The sequence below is a fragment of the Anguilla anguilla genome, chromosome 12 (assembly GCF_013347855.1).
Source record: "Anguilla anguilla isolate fAngAng1 chromosome 12, fAngAng1.pri, whole genome shotgun sequence".
Classification (NCBI taxonomy): Eukaryota; Metazoa; Chordata; class Actinopteri; order Anguilliformes; family Anguillidae; genus Anguilla; species Anguilla anguilla.
The window spans coordinates 38,669,177-38,687,020 of NC_049212.1; the positions used below are offsets into that span (position 1 = coordinate 38,669,177).

Genomic DNA, 17,844 nt, shown 5'->3' on the forward strand with positions numbered 1-17,844 from the left:
CTCTCTCTCTCTCTCCCTCTCTCTCTCTCTCTCTCTCTAAGCCATATTTTTTCTTGATCTGGCTCTGTACTCCACGTTTTAAGATTCACAATCAAACAATGCGCATGTCATGACATGACATTGCTGAGTCAGTGGCCATAACCAATAGTCTGGGAATATTGGATTCAAGGTGCTCTGGTCCATTATTTCAGACAGATCTGATCATACAATATTTGAGGAAAAGATGCATTGGGACCAGCCAAGAGCTCTGTAATGCTCACAGGAGAAAAAAGGTAGCAGACCACGAAAACAAGCAAGGCAACCTTTGTTTACACAGCACCACAAACAACAAGATTACTGCCTCTGGCACAGAGCTGACTAAGACCTCTGTTCTGTCTATCGAGAAAAAAACTAAAACATTTCACCAAACTTTAGAGGATCTAATTTTTTATTTCTTTACTTGTTCCCAATAATGGGCTTTATGATTTTGGCTCTAGCCGGAGGGCTACCGCAGATTGGAGTCAAGGTGTATCTCACTGGCGCGAATTGGTGGCCATTGTGCACGTAAAAACTGAAATGAAGTAAAGTAATAGTAGCTTCTGGAACCCTAACCAACGTATACCTACCCTACTTCTGGTGGGCTAAAATTGCTGAGGGAACCAAAGGCAAGGCACACTGCAGTTAGAAAGAACTTGGACAAATATAATCATCTGTGCAGAGTGAAAGAGCACTGTAATTGGCTATGGAGGACCCATATCTGGAAGCCTTACCTCTTTTGTGATGAAGGAGCTCGAGAGGGTCACTGCGGACCAGAAGAAGATCCCGCAGCTCAGGATGACCTTCCTGTTGAAACGGTCGCCAAGGTAACCAAAGATGGGAGCCGCCACCATGAAGCTGCAGATGAAGACTGCAACAACAGAGAAACGGATTTTACACTGGTGGGACTGTGCCACATAAACACACACACACACACACACACACATACACGCACGCACACACACACACATAAACACACACACACACACACACACACACACACATACACGCACGCACACACACAAGCACGCACGCACGCATGCACACATGCACATACACACACACACACACATGCACACGCACGCACATAAACACACACACACACACACACACACACACACATACACACGCACGCACACAAGCACGCACGCACGCATGCACACATGCACATACACACACACACACACACGGCCATAAACACACACACACACACACACACACGCACGCACACAAGCACGCACGCACGCATGCACACATGCACGCATGAATATACACACACACACATGCACACGCACGCACATAAACACACACACACACACGCACGCACACAAGCACACACAAACGCACACACAGGCACACGCACGCACATACACACACACACACATGCACGCACGCACGCACACATGCACGCATGCACACATGCACGCATGCACACAAGCACACACAAACGCACAGACAGGCGCACGCACACAGACACACATACACACACACACATGCACACGGACACACACACGCATTTTATCATGGGCATTTCGAGTTTTCAGCATCCACATTTGGAGTTGGTTGTACAGCCTTCTGCACTAAATAAATATAACACCCCACCGCCTTCTGCCAGCGTAATTCTTCTTGCCCAGTGTACTGTAGGTGTGTATCGCGCAGCTCAGCAGATTCAGGGGAATGCAGGTGATGCAACAAAACATGTTTTGTGAGGGGCTCATCCCCATACACAGCATTGCACCGCTGCACCTGCTGTCTGGTAACAAGTTTATTGAGCAACTTTGCCCAGGAACAAGTGTTTCGTTCTTATTTTACTCTCCTCTTGTTCACACTGTTGCATTCTCAGTTCTGGCCCGATGAACTCCCCGGACACCCATTAAATGATAACCCGACACAAAGTCCTGGCTGCGTAACTATGCCTTTGTCAGCAGTGTTTTTTTTTTGGGGGGGGGGGGGGAAATTATCTGATTTTAAGAAAATAACAAAAGCTAATTTGTTCCCAGGCGCACACAAAGTCAAGATCAAAAGTGGCACGGCTCTTTATGTTCTTTTAAAGTTAAATTTTAAGGTGATTTTGACCTTATATTTTTAAAAAAAATCTTGTTTATGTAAAAAAACAAAAAACAAAAAAAAAAAAACATTTTACAGCAGGGTTCGCCCTTGTTCTATCTTTCTCACATTAGTTGGCTTCCCAGTCATACTATGCTGGGCAGGAATGACTATCAGCATTTACATTTTCTCAGTAACTGCCACATTTGTAGGCCCATCCCACCCCAGCATCATCCTCCAATTTGGGAGTGCGCAAACCAGCACATGCATCCACTAAAGCAGGGCTGCCCAACCCCTGCTCCCAGAGACCTACTGCAGCACCGTCCTGTAGGTTTCCACCCCAACCCGAGCGAGGCACACCTCATTCCACAGCCAGAGATCTCGGCGTGCTGCTCATTAGCAGAACGACGTGTGCCTAATCGGGGCTAAAACGGGAGCCAGCGGGCGAGCGGCTCGAGCCTCAGATTTATTTTCAGCCTTCCCGAGGAGAGGCGTCAGGTCAGGCAGTTCTCCGCGGAACTCCCCGTCACAGCCGTCACAGTCGCGGTCAGGTGATTCCGGAACGCGGGGTGCTTTGCCGGGAACAGAGACCGACCAATGCCTCAGCTGGACGTGACATCCTGGAACACTTTTTGTGAGTCCTGCTTCAGAACTACAGCTGGCCTGAAAACATTGCCTCACTATCCAGACAAATGCATTATGGGTGGTCTCCATCACCAGGGGAGACCTATACCGACCCTAATGTGTCACGATTGTAGCTCCATTTTATTCACACCATTTAGAAAGACAAATACAGTTTTATACGGTCGTGACCCTGCCTCCGAGGCTGAACAGTAAAAGGAAATGTAAATCTTATTTGCATAATTTATTTGCAATACATCTCCGGCAAAAAAAAGTGCATTCGCTGCAGAAATGCATTCTGGTCTTGTTTCCCGTTCATTAGCGCAGACGGCTGGATTGAGGTTTTTTTTTCTTTTTCTCCACCCAAATTTGGAATCGCAAATCGTACCTCTCAATCCTGCGCTGTATCACCTGCAAAGACCCCAGTGGCTGAAGCTGATGCAGACCTCTCTCTCGCACCCGTCCCGCACTCGCACCCGTCCCGCAAGCCCGAGGCCTTTTCACATCAGCGCTCTCCTCATCTGGGGCTTCTGCGGGTTTTCGGAGCGAGAGGAAATGAAAGCAGCCGTGGCTCTACGCGGGGCAGCGCTGCATCCCCAAGCGTCCCCGGGCTCCGCAGCGATAAACAGACCCTAAATCAGGGGCCGGGCTGTAAAACCTGAGGAAGGCCAGTGTTTTACGATGCCGGGCTGGGTTTTGCTAGGGGCGCTTGGTGCAGTTGGCTGTCTTCTTCTGTGGTGCGGTACGTTTCCAAGGCTGAGGCCCATAGTCTCCCGGCTCGGTGCCCAAGTGGGCCCACGACTACTTTTTGATCTCGGCGCTGCCTTCTGGACAAAGAGTATTTCACAGGTGGAAAAATGAAATGAAATAAAATGATGCAATAAAATGTGTGTGTGTTAGTGTGCATGTGTTTGTGTGTGTGCGTGCGTGCGTGCGTGTGTGTGTGGTTTGTGCAAATATTCACAGTAGCGAACGTGTGAGCAAATTCTCGTCCCATGCACCTTTGACCTCAGCGCTGACATGTCTGCACGTGCTCAGTCCAGCACTTTGCACCCGCACATTGTGTATTTGGCGCTATGTCATTTTATACATTTTTTTAATAAATATATTTTTGCTAGACATCTGAGCCCGACTGTATATGCAGCGCACATCTTATTTTTTTCTTATACCTATTCCTTAACACACACCACATATTTAATATATTAAACCTATGGAATTCTTAATGGTGTGTGAACAAAAAAATAGACTCTCCAACTTTTGGCATTTACAGTAAACAGGCAAAAAGTATTTCTATTCTTGATACTGTTAAATATTTGACACTGTCACAACTATGGTAGCTGTTATTTAGAATTTAGTTTAAAAAGTCAATACATCTATATTAAACATGACTTTTTAAATTTATTCTTTCGTAAGCCATTTTTCATACCAATTCTATTAGTGAACATAACCATTTTTATCCCTGATGCAGAATGACCTGTCAGCTCTGTGGTTTGACGGTGCTGAGTGCTGATTGGATGTAGCGTGGAGCTTTAACTAGACGGCTGACGTTGGCCTAAAAAGGCCAAAAGCTTGTCTCCATAGATACTGCCAAGTGCTATTCTGTCACCACGCTGTTAAATGTCAGTTTAATTTGCAAGTGTGTGTGTTAGAGTGTGTGTGTGTGTGTGTGTGTGTGTGTGCGTGCATGCATGTGTGTGCGAATATATGTCTGTCTATGTGTGCAGTGTGCACCAATTATAACAGCTGTTGCTTATGAAGTGGATGTGAAAAGATGGTTTTGACACTTATCGCTGTAAATGTATGTGTGAATGTGTGTGTGTGTGTGTGTGTGTTTGTGTGTGTGTGCCTGTGTGTGTGTGTGTGTGCGTGTGTGTGCGTCTGTGTATGTGTAAATTGTAAAGCCACATTTCTCACAAACATATTCAACAAACGACCCAAATCCTGAAACTAGTCGCTGCTTTTTGACTGTTCTGAATTCATTTACTTCCCCACAGAGAGGCTCACATTGGGGTACTGTCACTGCTGAGCACCAGAGAATTACAGTGAGCACATCGATTGTCGTTTACCTGGACTGCAGCGACTTTTGTTCAGATTGTGTGATTCTGCAGGTGCAGAAGGTGGGCTCCTGCTGAAGTCTGATTCATTTCCTGCTCTTAGGGAACAATCGTTTTTATGCCAAAATTTCCCTCGAGTGAAATGGCCATCACGATATTTCTGACACCTGCCCACGCGGTGGCCTGACAATGTGTCGGCAGTGTTGCATCCTGGGACGTTCGTCTTTTTCTCTGCTGTGTTCACGTGGAGGACAAAGGCCGTGGCAGGAAGTGGTGACGCCGCGGCAGGAAGTGGCAACGCCACAGCGACACTTTCGCACAGACCGGCAGGAAACCCCGCGCAGTTTGAACACGGAGAGCGAGGGTTTGAGTGAGACGTATGAAAGAGACAGGGACACAGTCACCCCCCCCCAGCTGTGCTGTGTGTTTATTCAGGGACTTTACAAAAAGTTAGAGCTTTCATGGGAGAGTCTTCACCAAAAACAAAACCAAGAGTCCATCGATCAATTCCTGTTTGCCCTCCATTTGCAATCTGTGTCCAGCCATTTGGAAAACAACAAAAAATAAATAAAAAAAAACAGCATGAACTACTGCCAGAAGCTCGGTATGAACCAAACAGATTGGAAGCCCTTCAGTCCACTCCGAAAACAGAGGTATCAGGGCTCCTGCATTACATTACATTACAGGCATTTAGCAGAAGCTTTCATCCAGAGCGACTCACACAGGATTTACATTGCATCCATTTATACAGCTGGATATATACTGAAGCAATGCAGGTTAAGTACCTCGCTCAAGGGTACAACAGTAGTGTTCTACCTGGGGAATCTAACCTGATGTCCTTCAGGTTATAAGCCCAGTTCCTTACCCACTACGCTACACTGCTGCCCCAGTGTATACAGGTGAAAACCGGTTGGATTGTTGGATAGGTGCCGCGCAGATTGTTATAAAATCCTGAACATTTCAGCCGTGACTGTGGTCAGCCAGGAGCTGCAAAATTGGGTGCGGAGTCGAACCTGTCATTGATTTGGCAGCTGTGGTCAGGCCTGCACCAGCTGTATAAGAAACCAGTCCCTGGGGTGAAATGACCACGCACCCCAGCTGCAGAAACAGACAGAAAATAAGTGGCTGCTATCTGCTAGCCTGCTAAACTGGCAGAAGATGTTGCAGCAATGTGATTGGCTTCTAACTGTGCCCAATAGGACGGGTTATAATTAGGCATTTCCAATTTGGGGGAAAAAGAGAACAATTATGGGGGAAAAAAAAAAAAACATTGTTAAAAAAAAAGGACTCGGAATGACTAATTATCAATGTAACACATATTCGTTGTGGCAGAACAGTCCATAATAATCTGATTACTGAACTATTATCCGGGCTACACCTGCTCACCTCCATTTATTCTCCTTCTATAATTGGTTTGATATTGCAGCCACACCTCTGACATGCAGCATGTGTTGGTAGCGTCTCATTAGCAGAGGAAGGCAGGTGGCCTGTGCCTCCTCCTCTTCGGGTGTGGGGACGGGGGGGGGGGGGGGGCGGTGGGGGGGGGGGGACGGGGGGGGCGAGGGGGGCGGCAGGGGGCTGGGGGCTGGGGGGGACGGGGAGGACCTGCTCCCTCCGGGCTAAGGGCCAAAGCAATTAGTGTTTCCAAAGTGGAGCGGAGAAAAAGATGCATTTGTCTTTTTTTTTGGCCACCCGGAGACCTGGAGGGTTCAGTAAACCACCTTTCCTTGCATTTTTTTGACACTACAGGAGGGCCAGTGGGAGGGGAGGATTCTAAACTTAGCTTGTGCTTTTTTTTATAATCCCAAACAATGCCTTTTTTTGCTTCCTAAGTGCAAAAAAAGCAAAAGAAAAAAACATCTCTTTTAGTATATTTGGGTATGTGTCTTACCATAAGATTATTTTCTTTCAATTGTACTCCACATTGCAAGAATGTGTTTTACATCAGTAATTTCTCTTAATATGAATCAATCTGTGAGTGAGAACCCCCACTACAATAAGAAGGTTAATTTTGGATACAGTGCCTTTAGGCCTAGCCACTACAGGCTGAAAAGGGTCTTCTTAATGTATTATTATAAGGAGGAATTATATATTTATGTCTAAGTAAATATTCATACAGCTATTTAGTAAAATATGAATGTTCAACAGTTACAATGATAACAGTATTAATGATGTTTAAATCAATCAGGCATGATTTTTTTCCGCAACAAAATACTCTTTAAAGGAAAACATTTTATTTCTGCTTTGCAAACGACCCCCTGTGACTGCTGCTTAGATTCCCAAGGATCCCCAGACCCCAGTTTGGAGCTCCTGCTTTGCAGAGCTCAGTGCTTAAATGAGAATTTCGCCCAAGTTGAATTTTAGCTCACATATAACTGCATGCATTCTTTTTTTTTCCTTTTTTTTTGCAGATATAAGCATTAATCAAGTGAAATAGAACGGCAATATTAATTCTGTGCAGCTTCCTGTTGAAACTGCATTTTCAGTACAATAATGGATCACTGTCAGTTTATGTTTCTCTGCAATATAAATGGCACAATGAAATTAGGGCAACAGGGTACATGCTATATGACCTCACATTGCACTCGGGGGAAGGTAAGACAGTAACGAGAAGTTAAAGAAACACCCATTCGCTAGAAAAGTTGTGTCTAATATTTTCTTTCACTAAAATATTACTTTCAATGCTGTACATTCCAACCGACTCAGGCACTGTTCGCGTGGACGAGTTGACGCCAAGCACTGCCAGCGACAGAGAACACCGCTAAAAATCAGCTGAATTATTCAATTCCTGAATTTTAAACCTTCCGTTTTAATTTAACTTCAGTACTTGTGCTTTAATCTATTTCACGTTATCATTACAATATCCCTTGCAGCAAACCATTTCATTAGCCTTCTTTTTTTATCTTTTTTTTTTTTTTGCGTGCGGGGTAAATTTAACTGCACTTTTTATGTGTGTTGGCTTCTTCTCACAGGTTAGTCTGATAACCATACTGAATATGATGCGTGACCGTGTCAGAATATTGCTCTCAGTCACTGTTGTTGCATTGTGGCAATTGACCAATCAGTGTGGATGACTGAGGGTGGTGCAATGTGACAGTTGAAAATATCACACGCAATGAAAAAAAGGTTCTGCCAACCTCAAACTGGGGGCTGACTAAACGCAGGCGAGAAAGCTGCTTCGGGCGAAAAAATGGTGACTCCATCCTTGAATTAAATCTGCAATTAGTTAACCGCATTGTGGTTACCATAAGTTAACATTTTTGGACTCATCAGGAGTACAAAATGGAGGCGACAGAAAGCGGTTCACCTTGTCTGTTCTAGGAAAACGCTTTGTCTGGCAGAGCTGTGTCTGACTCCTTTCATCCGGGCTTTTTATTATATCAGCCCTTTTCACAAAGGCTGTCCTTCTGAAAACATTTCGAGCTCCCGAGGGCCTGTCTTCCCATTAGCATGCAGGGGCGAGGAGGAGTGTGGGCGGCCGCGGCGCGATGAAGAACGAACGCCGGTCTTCGCCGGGGCGAACAAAGAGAGAGAGAGAGAGTCCGCGGTCACGCGTACCTGCGCGAGGGATGGAGCGCCTGTCCGACCGTCGCATTCCGAGCGTAAAGGTCAGGGGGAGCACGTGGGGCCCCGTTAAAAGGGGATGATTCAGAATGTGTGGGTACCACGTCCCTCTGGGCCTCCCAGGCGAACTCTGCATCTGTGTTAGCGGAATGCTAACGAGCGCCATTATCCCCGCCCGACCTTGGCAGTTGGACGCATAAGATACCTGGAGCCTGCACCGTACGCCAGTGATCTGAGGTACTTCTCTATTCGGCCGCTATTGATCTCCTTTTCCTGGCACCTTTCATGTGGACTAAAAGGATAGTTGCTCTTAATAAATATGAAATCATGACAGTGGGGAAGTTTTTTTCTTCTTTTTTTGACGGAAGCAATTTCTTCTGCAAGTATTCTGTTTTGGCACTGGTAAAACCTTTCGCAAAAAGACACTTTATAGAGCGGCAAGGCAAGAGACAGAGCAAAAAGAGCAAACAGAGCAAACACCACCTGAACCCCCAAATAGCAAGTACATGAGGTAAGAACCTCCCAGCGGGAAGAAAACTGTGAAAAAGGTGGTGAGAATAATCTCCCCAATGGGAAGAAATCTCGAGAGGAGCCCGGCTACAGAGGGGGGGACCCCATCCTCCACTGGCCAGCCTGGATCCTATTACAGGAAGTCGCTGTTCCCTTTAGATAATTTGCATACATTAGCTCTTCTCCAATACCCATATTGATGCCTGTGGGGAATGCCTGTCTTAATTGGCTGAGATGGACAGATTAGACTGGCAGACTCTCCACATCAAGAATTTGGCTTTGGAACAGGAAGTCTGAAGCTCAGGGTGCCAGTAACTGTTTGCCGGTGCCCCTCCTTTGAGACGTGGCCTAATAAAGACCGAGCGAGATCTGAAGCCTGAGAACCCTGTTTAATTCACCAGGCCCCTTTCCATTCAGTCCTCAAGGGTCCCAAAACACCTTGTTCACGTGACTTTACAGTTGATGCCTCTCATTCACCCATTCACACACACGGCAACGGTGAAAGACTGCCATGCACGATACCAATCAGCTCGTTGGGGAGCAATTAGGGGTTAGGTGTCTTGCTCAGGGACACGTCAACACACGTGTAAACACCTTAGCTCTCCCATACGAATAACCATTCCCTGCAATCGTGTATATCGCATCGCATCAAGTGAAGACTATCATACTTGTGTGTTTGTATTTTGTATTTATTGTATTTAAAATCTGTACAAGCTTTATGCTGCCTGTCACCTGTCGCATTGTCCTTCGGTCCTCAGTCTGCTGCATCCTGCGTTAGTACAGGCTGTGACGTTTGGGTGCAGGGGATTGAACAACGGGAGGAAAAGGATGGAAACGCAGTTCTTCCACGCAAAAAAAGGACAGTGTTAAAACAGACCGTGGTCATGGGGCTGTACTGGCTATTTGTGGCACGGAAAACCCAAGCTGTTCATTCATGGCAATGGGGCTGTGTCGTTATCACTGTCTCAGGTTGCCTTCCATTACATTACATTACATTACATTACAGGCATTTAGTCTGGAGCGTCTAACACAACTTTTCACATAGCATTTATATCGCATGCATTTATACAGCTGGATATATACTGATGCACTGCAGGTTAAGTACCTTGCTGAAGGGTACAACAGCAGTGCCCTATTTGGGAATTGAACCTGTGACCTTTAGGTTACAAGACCAGCTCCTTACCCATTATACTACACTGCCGGACGTCCTGCTACTGTCCTTTTCATGTTAAGGCCGGTCCTCTCAATCACATCAGATGCATTTTGGGTGAACAAGCTCAGGCAATTGGAATGTACACTGTAAAAAGTGCAGTGCTAATTCAACTGATTAACAGAGTACACTGGAGTCCAATGGGGACCATATGTACTATGTAAGAGTTGAACACTGAACATTTTACTATGTGTATGTAAGTATAAATGTTTTAAAACTTCTCACATCTACTGAAGGGCGGTAGAGGTGTCAGTGGGAGTACGGAGGGGCCTGATTCTGTATGAGGTTCCATCCATCCATCGATTCAAAAGTAATCCCTTTGACATGACAGACGGATGAACCTGTCAATGCCCGCCCTTATCGTGGAGTGACTTAGCGCTCAAACAGCTCAGAGAAACGGAAGAATGACAGCAATGACGGAAAGATAATAGAAAATAAGACAGTCCGCAGGTGGGTTCTGAGGGGGAGAAAAAATACATCTGTGACGTGACCTGAGACGGAGAGGAGAGGAGAATAAGAGCAACGGCAACAGATGCGCTGGCTGGGGAAGTGAAGGAGTGAAAACTGCAGTGGTGAATAAAGCAGTGCAGCGGTGGGGGGGGGGGGGGGGGGTGGGGGGTGAGATTGGGGGGGCAGATCATTCCGGACTCCAGGAGACCGGAGCCTGAACCCTACCGCTCCGCGCTCCCGTCCCGTCCCGATCGGGTCGCACACCGCCTCAGCCCCCAAAAACCACTCTTTATAAAATGTCTCCCAATTCTCCTCAGACTTTCACCTCTGGATGAACAGATACTGTGCGTCCGCAGGCCGTCTCTCACTGAGCGCATTCTCACAGATCGGGGCAAAAAGACCACCGTCTGCTCGCCCGAAAAAAAATGTCGTGTTTCCCGAGCTCCCCCCGTGAGACGAAGTGGGTGCCTCGGGGGGAAGCGGGTCCCACGACAGACCTCTTTACCGGGTTCCGAAATGCCCCCGATGGGGCGATGAAGACCGGGCATAAAGGCTACGTGTTTGTGCACGGATGATGATGGTATACAGAGGGAGGTATTGATCTTGGCTGGCCCTGCAGTGCTTTTGGAGAGATGAACAACAGCAGCTCCCGATGGGATGCTGGGCTATTGAGGCAGGCTTCCACAGTCCGCTCTGTTTAGGCACTCCAAAAAAAGCGCATTCATGTGGAATCCCAACCCGCCCCCCCCCCCACCCCCCCACACCCACAGGAGGGGGCTTTCACTCTGGTGCACTGACAACCCCACATCCACCTCTCTACATCCACACAATAAGGGGTTCTAAAACTCACTGAATTTGCCCCAGAAAACTGAGGGAGTTTTATATACATAAACAGGCTGTGATAGTTTGGCTCTGCAGAAGAAAAAAAAACACAAATGCTCTAACGAGCCAATGACTGTAGTTCCTTTGAGCTAAGGTATGCTTTTTGGCGGACTAAACTAGGGCAGTGTTGCTCTGCTAATAAAGCTCGGAGAAGAGGAGGCAGACGCAACGAGCCGAACCCTGCAGCAGCAATGCACTGCGGGTCGTTATATTTTCACTACAGAAATACGACCTCCCGCTTGACTGCTGTTTGCCACGGAGTGTCGGACGTCATTTTCTGAGAATGCATAGCGACGTGATTGCCTTTTGCGTTGACTACGGCGGTTTGTAAACGGTGTTCCGACTGCAGTGGCAAAATACCCAATACCCTGGATAACCGCCCCGTGTGTGTTTTTCCGTTGGATTTAGGAGCACGTAGAAATGTACGCACAGACCCCACCCACCCACACACACTCGCTCGCTCACTCACTGAGCATCTCCCTAAGGGGACGAGAGTGTGATTGTTTAGCTATTACTGTAGATGGCAAAATAGTCTGTACTATGCAGATCCAGATGAATTGGCTTTCTGAATTGGCTCATATTTAAGAGCTGGGCCGATTTCAAGTGTCTTTTTTTTTTTTTTTTTTTGCTAATGTATGAAAAATCTGTAAATTCTTCACTCCTCATTAAGACACCATTGATTAATTTTCCTTGTGCATCTTCTTTCCTGGCAGCAAAAGTAAAAAAAAAAAAAAAAGAAACTTAAACTTTAAGTTTAAGAAAAAAGAAAAAAAAACTTTATTCCACTATCTTATTGGAAAGTGACAAATTATTTTTGACTGAATTCCCTTTAAAATCTACTAAAAACAAAGGTGTAGCTGTGAAACACATAATTATTATTTTTATGTTTTTTAGAGAAAATACAAGTAAAATCGGCTGCTTTGCTTACGCTCAGAATAAAGGGTTCCAAAAGGCTTCTCTGTACCTCAGCGGGGACACGCTATCTGGCACAAGGGCTCATTTCAGGCAGAATGGTTCGGTCGGGGAGCGTTCGCACTTTTCATACCTGCCATGGAGGGTTCCATAAAGAAATAAAAACAGTTCCGCTATGAAGAGAAGCCAAAAAAAAAAACCCCTTTCAGTAGCCTTTTTTCAAAGAGTGTACCGATGATTGTATTCCTGCTATTTGATCACAATAGAAGGCACATGGCCAATTGTAATTGGCCATCTCTGAACTAACATGAGCATTATCCACACAAATGAATAAAAACATGCAATCGGTGTGATTTGGACATTTTTTGGGAGGTTTTTTTTGGGGTGGGGGGGGGGGGCTTCCGCGACTCTTTTTGTTCCACATCCACAGTCTCACAGGAATCGAGTGGCACATCGCGACGCTGGAGCGCTGAAGTTCAACAGAGAAGAAGCTTATTCACACGTCTATCTGCGGCAGCCAGCTTCTTTCACCTGGCTTTTGCGCTTCTGTGATATGTCAGAAGGAGGCGACAGGCCAGAATTAGAATGCCATTTATAAAAGTGCTTTTAATGCACTGCGGAAAAGGGGAAGGAAGACCGTGAATCACACACACACGCCGGCTTCCTGGTTCACTGAAGACATCAGTCACGTCCACTGAATCACGCAGCTCTGCAGCGTGTACCTCTCACCTGCCTGACCCCCCAGAAGCCCTCCCTCCCTCAGCTCCACTGCATCCTGGCGGGGGGGTGGAGGGGTGAAGGGGGGGGGGGGGCACACCCCTGTCCACCCCACCAACACCCCCCACCCCCCCCCTCCTAAAGACAGGACTCTCTATGCACGCAGAAGGGTAATACGTCGAAAGCGGACCCCCCGAAAAGTGTCTTGCGAGCAGTAAAAGCACTCAGAGAGATGAGAAAGCGCGGCAGTTAACCTTTGTCTCCCATAGCAACGATCGACAGGGAAGATTGCGCGTTGAGTCGCTCGAGGTCAGCGCCGTCTCTGCAGAGGAGGCGGACACTCGCGCAGCCCCGCGAGCTCTCTACCACGCCTGATAATCAGCGAACGGTACGCCACACCTCCAGCGCACAACGCTGGTGAGAGAGTCGATACTCGGTGCCGTACAGGAACATGTCGGCACATTCGGGGGATCGGCTGGTGATGCCTGGCTGGATGCCTGGCTCTATGCACACACACACACAGAGCCTCTGCCTGGCCGGTGTCAGCAGTTTGAGCTCATGCTCTGGAGGACGTTGGGAGATGGGCAGAGAGAGAGACTGCTCTCCAGGGAGTCGGTGAAGATGTGTGAGGTTATCCCCCCAACTCCGCCCCCTGAAAGCCTATGGAGGTCCTGAGATGTAAGCCACTCAATTAACACATTACTCAAACACTCAAAACACATTATTATTATTATTATTATTATTATTATTATTACTATTATTATTATCCAGGGAATGCTGAAGTACTTCACTTAAGCGCTCCAGATAAATATTTGCTTGCTTCTGATTCTCAAAATTTATGCTGGAGCCTCTGAAAATGAAAATTTGGCTGTGGTTCTTGCCTGAACCGTATTATCTTCCCGTGCACTAAAAAAACTAGGAGTCACCAAACCCACTGGTGTTACCGTCCTGTCAGGCCATTCAGTAGTGCTGAGAAACTGTCGCTGGTCTGTGTCAATGAGATACCGCTGTTCCACTTATCCAGCATCCAGCGTAGTGGCAAATTTCCACGCATAATTGTGATTGCAATATTGTGATGTAAACAGCCCAGGGGAAAGAACTACTGATCTGCAATCAACAGACCCAAAATCATGAATATTGAAGGGGTCAATATGTTTCACAATGAATTCACATTTTACTTTTTCGCCGCAAGCTTTCCGTTAGATAATTTTCAGGAAAAAAAAAAAAGATCTCTGAATTGTCCCCAACTACTTCATTAAGTCTAATAGTCCTGTATTAAATATGCTATTAACAGCTTGAGGCGTGTGGCGAAATTAAGCACTTGTAAGAAATCAGCTCTTTGGTACTGTAAAATTAATTCACGTAGAAAGGAATGTTACCTGATAAAAACATGCATATATTTTTGTTCTGTGGTCACTATGTTCATACTCAAAAGGAAGATTCACCATCATCATACTGGAGCAGGAAATGATATGACTTTCTACTGCCTCAAAGACTAAGGGCTGAGGCTAGATCCTCTAAGGGAAACATTGGTTCACTAGGGGGATGCAATCTAGGTCAAACTCTTCAGCTAATGCTATTGCTGAATAAAGACATGACCTCGTAGTCTAATATGACTTTGAATAAACCTGGTTCCTTACAAACAGGTGAAACAAGGGACAGACAAAATTAAAATCATTCGATGCGATACCTGATTCCCTTTGCTGATCGTGAAATCTTTTATTTGTCTAAAATAATGCATCTAAAAAAAAAAAAAGCTAAAATCTCACAGAAACACCACATATCCTTCAGAGCCTTGGCTACAGACCTTTCATTCCAACAGACTATTATGCTGATTTGCGCATCAGCAACACAGAGGAAGCACACCATGCTATTGCCCTCTTCCAATATACTGTGAAGGAAGCCACCCAAGCGTGCTAACTGCTGTCAGTCACGTTGGCTGAGGGAAGGCACAAGCGCAGAGCCCTGATTGGCTGAATGTTTAAACAGGCATGTGCTGTTTTACGTTCCTCCTCTCTCTCTCTTTACATCCTCCCCTCCAATCTGCAGGATTGCACAGGAGAGGCAGCCACAGACAGAAGACCCAGTTGTGGGACACGCGCAGGATACAACCAGACCTGGGTCAAATACGCATTTGTTTTGGATTCAAATACTTTTCTGTGCTCTGTTGATCTTGCCTGGTATGATTTGAGCCTGCCAATATGACCAGAAGGCGGGGTTTGCACTTTTCGAGCCTATTTCATTGGTTCCAATTACACCAGACAAGATCAGCGGAGCGTAGAAAAGTATTCAAATCCAAAACAAGCGCGTATTTGACCCAGGTCTGGACACAGCACAGTGAAACAGAGACAAAGAGCCGCAGTACCTGTCTGCAGGAGTCCCGCCTCGCTGTCCGTCACCGTGAAATGCTTCTGGATGTCGAGCAGAACACCTGCGGAGAGGAGGGAGAGAAATCAGAGGAAACGGGAATCAACTTTTTTATCAGCATAGCTCAGCCGGTGAGCTGAGACTCGCGTCGAGTGAGAGCTAGCGCCAAGGCAGTGTTGGGCGGGTCTGCTGTGTCCTCATGGTGTTGGAAAACATGGGAGCTGAGTCCAGTTAACCCCCCAACCCCCCCCCCCCACACCCCTCCCCCTCCCTTCAAAGTGCCTCACCATGTAGTGGACCAATCGGAGAATGTGACTGGACCTTGTCCAGTCACATTCACGTCTTTGATCAATACCTTTGCGTGGCATCCTCTACCCCTTACCTCAGTCAAATTCCCCCAAAACGCGACCCCCCCCCCCCCCCCCCCCCCCCCCCCCCCCCCCCCCGATCTAATCTCCCCCCATCTCCTGTGATGTGTTCTCATTTGAGGCAATGACCATTTGGTCCTTACTTTCCTTTGAGGGACAGGGTATAAGTGTCGACATTCCCCCTCAGCTGTTTGTTGGTTTTTGTTGATCTGTTACTTGGGGAACAGACCCACTAGTTCCCTTACTACATTAAACAACGCATTTGAGAACAACGACGAACCTATTTTTCCACTTACAAATGTACAAAGGAATCAATGGAACTTCACATTCCACATATGGTGCAATAAGAGCCACAAGCCAAGCCACTGGGAGATAAGACCAAGGTGCACATTGATGGGAGACGTGCATTCTCAACTAGACATAAAGCTGCTTGGGAATCAACAGCTCTTATGAGCCTAAAGCTGCTTGATAATCAGCAGATCATATGTTCAGCAAGAATTCCTGTTTTTTAAAAAAGGTTTTTCTAAGCCCTTACTGTTACTTTTTTCCAGGGGTGCCGAAAGGGGTTTAGGATGATTCCGAGGGCACTGACTGACAGGGGCACTCGCAAAATATGAGAACGGTTTTCTTTTTCTGGGCTGTGGGGGCCAAAATATGCAATCCTTTCATGGGGCCCAAAATCCCTGGTGTGCACCCCTGCTTTTTTTTTTGCAATCCGTTTCACGTTTGTTCACGAATAAAATTTGATCGACAGGGCATTTTGAAATTCCGTCCAGGGTTCTCCTGCTGGGGTTTTCGCACTTGAGATTTTGACAGATCTCCAAGGCTGAAAAAATGCTGCGAGTGAAACATTAATATTTTAACGGAATGCCGCCTGTGTTTTACTGCTGTGCAATAAAGCTGACAGCGTCACGCCTAGTTTCTTCTCCCGAAATAACGATAACCGTATTTTACTTATTCACCATCCCAGTGTAACTTTTTCAACGATTTCCCACTTGAAGCCAAGTCCCGTTTATAGCATTTTTCTTTTTTTTCTTTTTTTTTCACATTTTCCACTCAACTTCACTGCCTATTTACAGTAAAATGGTCTCTGGGCTGACATAAAAGTCCATTAAACGACCGCGGCAAGCTCAGCTTCGTGCTGCATCCTGCACAAAGCTCTCTGCGCCAGCAGAGCCACTGATGCAGAGCGGCACTTGATTGCAGTGCAGTCAGTCTCACGTGCTTCAGTCACTATCATTACCATAACCCAACAACCCAGCAACCCAACAAGTCCCAAGAAGCGCAACACACTCCTTTCTGTTCCTAAAATGCATTCTTCACTTACTGTAAACCTTTAAGCATATTTGCGCAAACACGTGTATTTATTCAATTCTGTGTAATCCAGTCATGATTGAAAATTTGCGCAGAGCAGAACAATGCGGTGACATTTGGATGAGTTTTTGAATAATTTTGTGGAGGCAGAATCTTAACATTGGCAGAAGGCTTTCTAAATTCCAGCCGAGGTGGAGTTGGAGCCATCAAGCACTATCAGTGACGTTCTTATTAGAGTCAATTGCAATGCTTTGATTGGTTCACACTGGTCGAACAACACATGGTAGCTCTTCCACTATGAGATTCATGAAATTTCAACTTCCATCCATCCATTATCTATACCCGCTTATCCTGAGCAGAGTCACGGGGGGTGCTGGAGCCTATCCCAGCATGCACTGTGCGAGAGGCAGGAATATACCCTGGACAAGCCGCCAATCTATCGCAGGGCACACACACACTCATACCTATGGGCAATTTAGAGTCTCCAATTCACCTACGTGCATGTCTTTGGACTCTGGGAGGAAACCCACACGGACACAGGGAGAACATGCAAACTCCACACAGAAAGGCCCCAAGCCGAGATTCGAACCCATGACCTTCTTTCTATGAGGCAACAGTGCTACCCACTTGCCCAGTCCACTAGTGGGATTTTCAAAGCTATGGTACTGTGACTGAGAGGGATCAAGTAGATCTTTTACACGCTTAGAAGAGATTTATTTAATGGGATGGACCACACTAGACAGATATGGGGCATATTTTGCATCTATAAGAGTCTCACAGCTGAACATAAGTCTTGTTATCCTTCCACTGCATA

At 46.4% G+C, this 17,844-nt stretch overlaps 1 protein-coding gene across 2 annotated transcripts in view; it reads right to left on the reverse strand.

Annotated features, from left to right (window-relative positions):
* The window catches only part of LOC118210448 (protein spinster homolog 2-like), a 64,076-nt gene that overhangs the window by 28,751 nt on the left and 17,481 nt on the right, over nt 1–17,844 (reverse strand). For both annotated transcript variants that reach the window (XM_035386660.1, XM_035386659.1), the window contains 2 exons: nt 15,347–15,412; nt 750–886 (listed from right to left, as the gene is read on the reverse strand). In XM_035386660.1, the coding sequence (XP_035242551.1) occupies nt 750–869 (120 nt within the window). In that variant the 5' untranslated portion in view covers nt 870–886; nt 15,347–15,412. The remainder of the gene's footprint in view (nt 1–749; nt 887–15,346; nt 15,413–17,844) is intronic.